Raw genomic sequence first — 11,614 nt, 5'->3', positions numbered from 1 at the left:
AGCAGGGTGACTTACTGTCTTTCATAATTAGAGTATAGAACCAAGAAAAACCGACATTTGACAATATTGAAATATGAGTAAGACCTAACACTTTCCTGAGAGTACTGCTCCCAGCAATAAAATCTACATAAAACAAGATAGTGGGCTGCTATGAAAAGGAGGACTCTTCCTCATTTAGGGAGAGTTTATTAAGGCTTATGTTTCAGACATTCTTTAAGTTCCTTCTTGTCTTATGCTGATGGAGATTATCAACTCTAGTGAAAAAAAGTTCTCAAAAATTGAGTATGAAAGACGAAAACTGTGGCAGTGAAATGACCACACTGCTAAGAAGAATCTGCTGTGTGGAACAGTCCAGGCTAAAAGGAGCGATGCTCCTTGGGAACCTCACAGCAAAATAGAATCTCTCGCTGTTTTGCTAGCGGAGGTGACAGTTCAATTCTTTTTTATTTTTGTATGAAATAACTCCTTGGCATTCTTTACAGTTATAGCTAATTCCTTCATACAGAAAAAGTAATTTGTGCTGTAGAATTGATGAATTTCATTTTAATTACATTTTTTGTACAGTAACTATTATAGCCCTGACCTTAAAGAATGTACCTGCTCAAAGAGAGTTCTCTGTTGGATTTTCCTTGTACCGGATCCTCCTTGTACATTCGAGTTCCATAGAAATACCAATACAGTGCCCCAGAATTGTCTTCACCTAATGGCTCCACGCGGAGACTGTCAGCATCCAGACCCTAGGGTCCAAGAACAGGGAAAAAGAGGTTTGGGGAAATGGGGAACAAAATAGGAGAAGACTAAAATGAGGGTTCAAAATTTATACTTAGATATACCTCATATTTAAAGATGCCTAAGCATCACATGTAATTTTCAATCAGGGCATATGAAACACAGAATAAGCAGCAGTCCTTCTTTAATGAACAGGATATGGACATACTTCAAATGCTTCCCATCCCCATCACAGTCCTCAATTCACCAAGAAAAGAGAAACCAAAGGGAATTTTGATGAACATATTATATATTTGGTTTGAATTTATTATTATTTTATGTGTGCATCCATGAAAGGAAAGACAATTACAACACGGTGGAATGTGTTGTTATGAAAGCTTTGTCCCAGGTGATCCTCTATTGTAGCTTCATCATAACCTACAGCAACCTCTTATTCCAGCTGAGATCCAGCAATATAGCTCCCAGTTTACCCCAGGGTCTGACCTGGTTTGGCCTTCCTACTGCTATTAAAGTCCTTGAGTTCTCAGCAAAGACTGTGCTAAATTGTGCAATGATTTTTATACCGTGTCCATGAGTAGGGCTGAACTGAGAAGTCATCACACATTTAATAATTTCTGACTGAACCTCCCTATGAGTGAAAAGCAATAGCTCAAACCCTCTGAGATAGACTTTTAAAATAGATAATAACACCTTCCTTCTCCGGCACATTTTTTGTAATGTGTATGTTTGGGTATAGTAAAAATGAACTTCACTGGCATATATGGGTTAAAGTCCTTGGAGTTTTCAATAAATATTTAAATTATGCTGAATCAAATTTGGGAAACAAATTCAGTGGCTAATTTAGTTGCAATCTGGTCGATGACAGGGAGACTATATAGGTGACTCTGATTGTTCTCTTGTTATCAGCTGGGACTCAGCACATATTAAGGAAGACTAAACCAAAATAACATAGTTGTATAAATGAATGCCTTGGATTACTTTGGCTACAGAGGTTTTGTTTTATATACATTGTTACTGTTGATCAAGAGTCCCAACACTAGTAACACAAGCCAAACTCTGGTTTCTCTTAATAGCTTCAGATTTTACAACCTGGATTGCTGGTCTTTTTTGCTCTAAGAGAACAGCTTGCCAGTTAAGCACCTTGAGAAGATCAAAGACATCATCCGCATCTAGCCGATAATCACAGAGGCGGTGCAGGATTTCTACACGGGTACGGAGAGGCAGGTCTTGGAAACTGGATTCTCTTAGAGGGTTGGGTTTCCCTTCTTCCAGCTCCCAGCGGTAGTTTATGATGTCCTCTAGGTAGCTGTGGAATGTCTGAGGCCTAACCAAATGGCCCCAAACACAAAAATACATTAATGTAAAGCATACAGGATGGGTGGGATAGGAGGAGAGAAAACTGATGGTTTGACAGCTGACAAATCTTAAAAGAGAAAGCAGAAAACGAAAAAACAGTAATAGGAAGGATCTGAAAGCCCCTTAGTGAAGCTTCATTGTTATTATACTATCTACTTGGACCTTATATTTTCAAATCCCTAAGAAGATAAATATGTTAAGTTTTTCACAGAATAGATCGTTTTACTTTAAATCACAAACACCACATTCTGGTGAAATAAATAAAAGTTTTACTAATCAATGGAATACATTATGAAATTGAGGCAATAAGTCTTACCTTTGCTCATACAGTTAAAAAGACTACACAGTTCAGGTGGACAGTCACTTCAAAATTAAACCCACGACTTAGATGGCAAACAAAAAAGAAATTCAATGTCTGCCTAGCCTAATTAATTTACGTTTCAAGTTAAAATGCAAAGGAAAAAAATTCCTCCAGAACAAGTGTCCATTCCAATGAGCAACTATACTTTTATATTGTTTTGCATAAATTTTAGGGCAGATTACGAAATACTATATTCTAAATTTTGAAGGTAGATTTCCTTAAGAAACACTTAAGACAATCTGATGGCAACTTAATTTTTTTTGGTTAGTTTGACAATTCTACAACTGCATTTTGATTAGTACCTAAATGTGCTTTGTATATAATAATAAAGTGTTTAATTGTTTAATAGTTGTTCTATATCTCAATTATTAAAGAACCTGGATATAATTTCACCTAATGCTTGATTTAAAATTTTTTTTCTCACTAAGCAAACAGGTCTTACAGGAGATATATGTCGATATGCCAATATAAGTCAAGATTTTTTAAAAAAGGCATGCTACTATATTGATTTATAATCTATAGCAGTTATATTGAGAGAAAAAGTCAGAGGAAATATTCATGGAAAAAGATCAAAAGGGCCTTAGGCAAACAAGAAGTTAAACACTGTGCTTTTTCAAAGAGAGTAGAAATTCTATTTCCTTACTATTGATACCTCAATTGGGGAAAACGTGGATGTATTTGCTTATCAAAATGCAGCATAATACCTCTAAATATCAAGGCTCTCACAATCTGATTTGATTGCAGCATTCACATTCAAAGCATGAGCACTGGCATATGAATACCTGCTTGGACCTTAGTGGGTTTGGACTGGCTTCCTCTCTCCATTGCCTGTGAAGCTGGTGCTGCCCCTTCAGGAGGGAGGAGTTGGGCAAAGAGCAGATCAAACTGGTGGTAAAAAGCAGATAGTGTGGCAATGGTGAATTTGAAAATAAAATGGGGTGTTTTTTTCAAACTTGTCTTTTACTAGTGAGGAGCATGAAGATGACAATCTCTTTGGTAATAAATTCCTTTACCACATACTTTCTAGAATTTCTAATGTACACCAAGTGCCCCAAATAACGAGGCGTGTTTTTCCTGCAATAAAATAAAATATTGAATTTATGACACTGAGGTCATCATTTAACCAGAAAATGATCCACTTTTGCTGGAGGATGCGCCAGGAGACAGGCTGGGTCAGACTAGGGAGAACTTTCTTATTCTAATGTGAGGCGAAGGAAGCACAAGCATACCAACCCAGCAAACACTGTATGTGTACAGTGTTGTTTTTTTGTGCCTACAATATGCCTGAAAGCCCCTACTTGTCTCAGAATTGCATGTTTGAGATTCCTTTCCAATTGCCCCTATTATCCTATTCAGTTTCAATTACGTCACTTTTGCTAACAGTTTTCTTAAGGCATCTCCATACCACCTTACCAAGGGGATACTTGAGGGCTTAAATTTCAAGATAATTCATTTTCTTTGTATATTAACTTCTTACATAAATCTGTATCCCTTTCTTTAAAGAATAGCTAAAATTCAAGGAGAAAAAAACTTTTGAAGGCAATATGGCCAAGGGTATTTGAAACAGAAAGCCTTCAGGAAGGCAAAAATCAAGCTAATGCTTTCTATTTAGTGGTTCTTCATCTTCTATAAGACATAAAGCTCTTCAAGAATCTAATAAGATGATATACTCTTAGAAAAGTAAGCACGCACACACAATTTTGTGTGAACTTTCATGATTTTACTACTTAAAGGAAGAAGAATATAGTGATACTATGCTGCTAAATACTGATAAAATGTTTTAAATTTCACAGGCTGCAGTTCTAGACTTTAAATTGCCTGGAATATTCACTGATCCACTTACCTCAGTGCAATTTTCTCTTAATGATTTAAAACACCTCTTATCTTTCTGAAATTACTCAGAAGTACAATGAAACATTTAAATAGAACATGGTAACAGAACCAACTGGAAGTTCTGAGCACAACCAGGTCTCTTTTGCCTGAAAAAGGTTCCAAATGCTCTTAAATACCCCCTTTTCCTTAGAGTAGTTCATGGTGGGTGGGTGGGTGGGGGGAGATAGAAAATGAATGAGAATGAATCACCTTTCCACACTCTCAGAATTAGCCATTTCTTAGAACCCCCCAGAAAATTCCTCACTGTGCCTCAGACAGAACATGCTCTGGGAGACCAATGCTGACAGAATGGCATGACCCAAGTAGAGTATGTTAACACAAGACTCAGCTGGCTGAAGCTGGCAGAACTCTTGACTATTCAGGGCAACAAACTTTAATATCTGCAAACTGTTTTAGAAGATCATAGATAAAAAAAGAAGGCTATTGAGTTCTGAGACATGGAAGGGTATGTACTCATAATCTATTTGCAGGGGAGCAATTAAGGCATGGTATCATGGGCAGCACAATGGAGACCAAATGGAAAAACAACACCCTCCTATTTGTTATAGCTATTTGTGAAGCAAATGATACATGTATACACAGTTAAGCCATATTTAACATGAGTACTGAAATGAGATAAAGATTTTTGTTCCAAGTGAAGCAGTAAGTAAAAGGATCTATAAGGACATTCAATAAAGTGTTTGTTCTTAACGATCACAAGAAGACCCAAAATAATTTAAATAATATCTCTTCTCTAGGGTTGTACAGTGGCTGCCATGTCAATATCCTAAAGTCAATATGATAGCCAGGAAAAGTTAAAAATTACACCTTCAAAGTTATCAACTAAGATACAAAAAAAAGACTAATTAGGAAACATGAATGTAATATAGGTTTTACTTGTGCTTATGAATGTTTACGTAAGGTAACAAAGAAAAGTATTTTAAGTCAAGTGGAAATCAACATGTACTAATCTTTAAAAAGGCAAAGGACTCTTTTTAACATAAACCAGGTGGGACCCTAAATACTATCTGTATGACTTGGAAGCCTGAAGTGTCAAGTGTTAAGGTTTGAGCAGGTACAGTAAGAATTGTCTGAATAGCTTCTGGATTTACGGATGCATACTGCTAATCCTCTAAAACACACACAGAAAGCCAACAGAGGAAATAAAGTGAAATACTTAACAAAAACAACCCAAAAGAAAGTGATGAAGGACCAAGAGATGAACAAAAATCAGAAAGGAGCACATGGAAAGGTGCTCAACATGTCAATTGGGAAATGCAAACCATTACCACAATGAAGTATCACTTCACACACACCAAGGATAGCTAAAAACATTAAAAAAATACAATAAATGCTGACCAGGAAGTGGAGAAACTAGAACCCGTATAAACTGATGGTGGAAATGTAAAATGGTGTAGCCACTATGGAAAAGTTTAGCCAAGTTGCTCAAAAAGTTAAACACAGAATTACTGTGTGATGCAATCATTCCATTTCTACGTACAGACCCAAGAGAAATGAATACATCCACACAAGAGTATACACAAATATTCATACACAGCAGCATAATTCATAAAAGTTGAAACAATGCAACTTTCCATTTATAAGAGGTACCAAGAATAGTCAAAACTACAGAAATAGTAAGCACATTATTAGTTGCCCAGGATTGGAGACTGGAGGTATGAGTCCCAGGCCTCGTTGGTCCCAGGTCTGGCTGTGATCCAGGCTCACGGCTAGGAATAAGAAAACCCCAGACTTAGAATGTTACATTAGTGTAGTAGGGCGCCTCTGCCTAAAATATGTAAACATACTTTAGCTTACTGTATCACGCATGTGTGGCTGAACACCACCATTGTGCTCTGATATGTGTGGAACCCATATGGTCCCCTGGGGAGCAGAAGGGGAACAGAAGCAGAAGCATGCTCCCCGCAATAGAACTGCACTCCCCGCAATAAAGTTAGTGCTTGCCGTTTCATTCTAATGTCAGCCCCTTGTGCAATCTTCCAACTAGGTGTCTCACCATCAAAAACTTCCCTTCTCGATCAGCTCGGCACTGACAAGAGGAAATAAAGAGTGACTGCTAATGAGTTTGAGGTGTCTTTGGGGTGATAAAAATGTTGTAGAATTAGATAGTGGTGATGGCTTCACAATTTTGTGAATATACTAAAAAACAATGGATTGTACACTTAAAAACAACCTCAGAAGAACAAGTGGAAAACCAATCCTATTAATAACTGCATTACATGTAAAGGAAATAAACATCCCAACTGAAAGGCAGAAACTGTCAAGCTGAGTGAAAGAAAAAGCAAGAACCCGACTATAAGATATCATCTTATATATAAATATATGACATGATTTAAATACAAAACTTAAGGTACAATTTAAATATAAAAATACAAACAGTAAAAGGATAGAAAATGACAGACCAGGCAGAATGAGCATAAGAAAACTGAATGGCTTTATTTAATACCAAAGCAAGCCTGAAGACAAAGAGCTAATTCATCAGAAATGCATAACAATGTATGTATCTAATATTAGGACACCAAACTCATGAAACAAAAACTGACAAAACTAAAAGGAGAAGCAGACAAACCCACAAGCATAGCCAGAGATTTTTAACATCTTTGTCATTAATTAATATACCAACTAGACAAAAGAGTCAATGAGGATACAGTTCTCAAAAATACTACCAACCCGACATAATTGATATTTACAGAATACTATAAACAAATACTGCAGAACACATACATTTTAAGTGCATATGACACATTCCCTAAGATAAATCATATGCTGGGACATAAAATGCATCTCAATAAGCTTCAAAACATTGAAATTTCATAAAGTATCTTATTTGAACGATGGAATTAAATTAGGAATCACTAACACTATAAGATATCCAGAAATTAAATAACCTACTTTTAATAACCCATGGATCATAGAAGAAATAAAATAAATTAGAACATGTTTTGAATGATACAGAAACCACAGTATATCAAAATTTGTGGGATGCAGCCAAGCTCTGCTTAGAAGGAATTGTATAGCTTTATATGCCTATATTGAAAAGAAAAAAGGCTCAAACAGTACTATAACTTATAAAGAAAGAAGAGTAAACTAAAACCAAAGTAAATAATAAAGATGAGAAATCAATAAAATAGAAGAAATCAGTAAAACAGAACAGGCAAACAGTAGGTAAGGTAAAAAGTTGGTTCTTTAGTAAACATTTGAAAAAGTTGATAAACCTGTATAGAAAGAATGAAGGAGATGAAACAAATTACAATACCAGGAATGAAAGATATCACTGTAGATCACACAGATATTAAAAGGATGAATAGCATTATGGAAATAAATTCAAAAACTTAAGTAATAGACAAATTCCTTGAAAAATGCCAAAAATGACTTAAATAGAACAAACAACCTTAATCTGTTAAAGAAAGCGAATCAATAATAATCAAAAATTTGCACAAAGAAAACTACAAACCCAAAGGCTTTCAGTGGTGAATTTTTCCAAATATTAAAGAAAAGGTCTGAAAGAAATTACACAAATTCTTTCAGTCAACAGGAGGGAACACTTTTCAACCTCTGTACCAAAACATGACAAAGATTTATAAGGAAATAAAATTAGAAAACAATATTCCTCATAAACATATATGCAAAAATCCTCAATAAAATATCAGCAAAACCAATTCAGCAATATACAAAAGGGACGTTTCATCACACTTAATGATGAAAGACTGAGTACTTTCCTTCTAAGATCAGGAAAAATATATTGAGTCTTAGGCAACACAGTTAAGATAGGAGTAGTCGTATAAAGAATACGGAATCGAATGAAGAAGCAAAGCTGTTTTTAATTACAGACTGCATAAAAAAATCCTCAAGAATCTGTAACAAAACCAGTAAATTCAGGAAGACTATAGGAACATGGTCAATATGCAAAAATCAATTCTATTTTATATATACTAACAATGAATAGCTAAAAAATAAAAATTTTTAAATAATTCCATTTACGATATCATCAAAAAATATAATACCCAGGAATAAATAGAAAGATATCCAATACCTTTACAATGAAAACTATAAAATATTGCTAAAATTAAAGATGATAAACAAATGAAGAGATACATATCATGTTCAAGGGCTGAAAAATTCAATATTGCTCATGTCCATTCTCTCTTAGCAGGCTTTTTATTTTTTAGAGAAATTCTAGAGGGAAAAAAGCTGACTGAGAAATTTATATGAAAATGCAAAGAACTTACGAGTAGTCAGAACAAGGAAAAAAAAAACAGCAGTGGCGAACTTATACCATTCAATTTCAAGACAATTTGGTACTTGCATAAATACGACACATAGAGATCAATGGAAGAAGGCAGAAGAGTCCAGAAATAAACTGAACAAAAATGCTATTTGTAAGGAAGAAAATGAATACCGATCTTCTACTTCACACCATATGCAAATACTAACATCATAATGCCAACTGCAAAAACCTAAATCTATAAAACTAAAATAAAAACTCGATGAAAATCGGCAGTGAGGTAGGTCCTGATGTCTCAAATAGAAAATAAAAGTCTGAAACATACTAGAAAAAAGTGATTAATTGGTACTTCGACGAAATTAAAACTTACCATTCTTTAAAATACACCATCAAACAGAAAGACAAGCTACACATCAGGAGAAAATATTAATAACTCATTATATATTTAGTCATCATGGAATCGCAATTTAATTGCAAATTAAAACCATAATGAGTTACACATAATAGAATGAGTACAATTTAAAACTGGGTAAAATTAAGAACAACAAATATTGGCAAAGATAGAGGACAACTAGACTGTTCATATGTTGCTAGTATAAGTATAAATGTTGCAACTGCTTAGAAAAGAGTTTGGTAGTTTCTTAAAGTTAAACATACTCTTACCATATGACCCAGTAATTCCCAAGAGATATGAAAACATATGTCTACAAAAACATTTATATGCAAATGTTCATAGCTGCTTTATTTGCTAACAGCCCCCAAATGGAAGATAAATTGTGATATTTTTTTAAATATTGAAATACAATTTAGGTCCTCCTCCCCCCAAAAGAACAAACTACTGACACAAATAGCAGTATCACGGAATATCATACAAATATTATGCTGACTTAAAGAAGGTGGCTACAAGAGTACATACTTTATACTTCCAATCATAGGAAATTCTAGAATAAGGTAAAACATCTATAGTAATAAAAGTCAGGTCAGAGATTGCCTGGGGTGCAGTTTGGGGGTGGTGGTAAACTTATTTCAAGGGTGCTTTCTGAGGTGATGGAAATGTCCTATTATCTCAGGTAGGTGGTGACTACACGGTGTATTCATTTGTAAAAAAAAAAATCAGCCTGTACACTTAAATTTGGTATTTTATTGTATCTAAATTATATCTAAATAAAGATAAGTTTAAATGAACACATTTAACAGAAACATTATAATTTCTGTTTATTATATAAAAGGTATATTTCTACAAAGAGCTGATGGGACTCCAAAAAAAATGTTTGTTTTTAAGTGACTTTAGTTTAGAGACTCTATTATAAGAGTGTTAGATATATAATTAACCCTTTCTCAGCACAGATGCTTTCCTCAAAGCAATAAGGAGAGTCTCTAGAGCGTGTGATAGCAAGATGGACTCTTATGTAATGTAACATAATCAAAGAAGTGACACATACCATCACCGCTAACATCTATTGGTTGTGAACAGGTCCTGCCCACATTTCCAGGGAAGGGGGTCACACAAAGGTACAGAGGACCCAACAGGATCATGGTGCCTCCTCAGAGTGCAACTGCTACACCCATTAAGACATCACTTTCTTGGTAACAAAATGAACATTTTCTTGAAAAAGTTTTGAACTAAGATTGTATTCTAATTGTCTCTCAGCCACAACAAGTTCAACAAAATAAGTGAAACCAAGCCAAACCTAGTATTTGCCATTGAATCCAACTGCACTACTCAGAAAATTTTAGACATATGTGAGCTTGAGCATCACGACTGAGTACAGTGGAACATGGATGGAAACGGGAATCAGATGACCTGGGTACTTACACCAGTTTTGCTACTTAACTTAGTTTTCTCACAGGTAAATAAACAAATTGCATTAGGTATCTAAAGTTCCTTTCACTTCTAAAACACTTATTCTGTAGTGCAGACTCATTTGAGATTTGAAAAACCTTTTAAAGCAGAGGTCCACAGATACAATTTAGGTGGTCCATGAACTTGGCTGAGAAAATATTTTCACCTAACCTGTAATTGAAATTTCATACTCCATTCAATTATGATGTAGCCTCAAAATACAGTAATTTTAGTAGTATGTGTATTTTTCATCAAGCAGCAGATATTTTCATATCACATTAGAGATATTGTAAATAGCTTCAAATAACATTTACAATCATCAATACATGATTAAGACAGTAATCTTGAGAAATTAGGCTCTCTGCTAGTGCATGTCATTTAATGAGTTAATAAAGAAGCACACTATATCAAAATTTTATTTCTTTAATATTTTACTAACTATATTTCAGTATAATTGGGTTCTGTTGTAATGTATTTTGATTGCAAACTATATTTTTAGGTGGGGTCCACAGACTGCATTATACTGTCAAAGATGTACACAGCACACACACAAAAATTCTCATTTTAGAAGAAAACCTTTTTAACATCTCTTTTAATTTATTTACAGCATGAGGCTGTGGTTAAGGAATGGAAATCTAGGGGTGAGACTGCTAGGGGCCAAGTTTGTCCTGTATCAATTACCAGCTGTGTGACCTTGGGCAAGTTATTTAACCCTTTTGTACCTCAAATGCCTTATCTTTTATAACACTTTATATGTTAGAGAGTTGTTATATGGATTAAATGAGTTCCTGAATACATTTAGAGCAGTGCCTAGGACAGTAAAGACACGGTTAGTATTTTTTCCACAAGCAAACACAGTATTATGTTGTCCTATAAGGGCACACAAATCTGTCTGGAGAATACAATTATAAAGAAATGTGGGTTTCACATGCCAGTTTAAAAGTTAGACTGAGTTAGTAGAACTAGAATAATAACTTACTTAATTTTTTAAAAACAGGGGCTAACAAACTATGGCCCATAGGCCAAATCCAGCCTGAATGTGTACCTTTTTTTACAGTAAGAATATAAAAACCATTTTTTTTTTAAATGGTGGTAGTAGGGGGGACACTATTTCATGACATGGAAAAGTGATTTAAAATTCAAATTTTAACGTCCATAAATTTCTAAGAAAACACAGCCATTGGCAGTCATTTAAGTTGCCCATTGC

At 34.7% G+C, this 11,614-nt stretch overlaps 1 protein-coding gene across 1 annotated transcript in view; it reads right to left on the bottom strand.

The window, feature by feature from the left end:
• LOC102886617 (cat eye syndrome critical region protein 2) overlaps window positions 1-11,614 on the bottom strand; it is a 57,620-nt gene that overhangs the window by 38,964 nt on the left and 7,042 nt on the right. The window contains exons 2-3 of the mRNA XM_015598405.2: window positions 1,870-2,053; window positions 598-737 (exon numbers count right to left, since the gene is read on the bottom strand). Coding sequence (XP_015453891.1) covers window positions 598-653 — 56 coding nt within the window. The 5' untranslated portion in view covers window positions 654-737; window positions 1,870-2,053. The remainder of the gene's footprint in view (window positions 1-597; window positions 738-1,869; window positions 2,054-11,614) is intronic.

This window comes from Pteropus alecto, unplaced genomic scaffold (genome assembly GCF_000325575.1).
Source record: "Pteropus alecto unplaced genomic scaffold, ASM32557v1 scaffold76, whole genome shotgun sequence".
Classification (NCBI taxonomy): Eukaryota; Metazoa; Chordata; class Mammalia; order Chiroptera; family Pteropodidae; genus Pteropus; species Pteropus alecto.
This window is presented reverse-complemented; position numbering and strand designations above follow the sequence as displayed.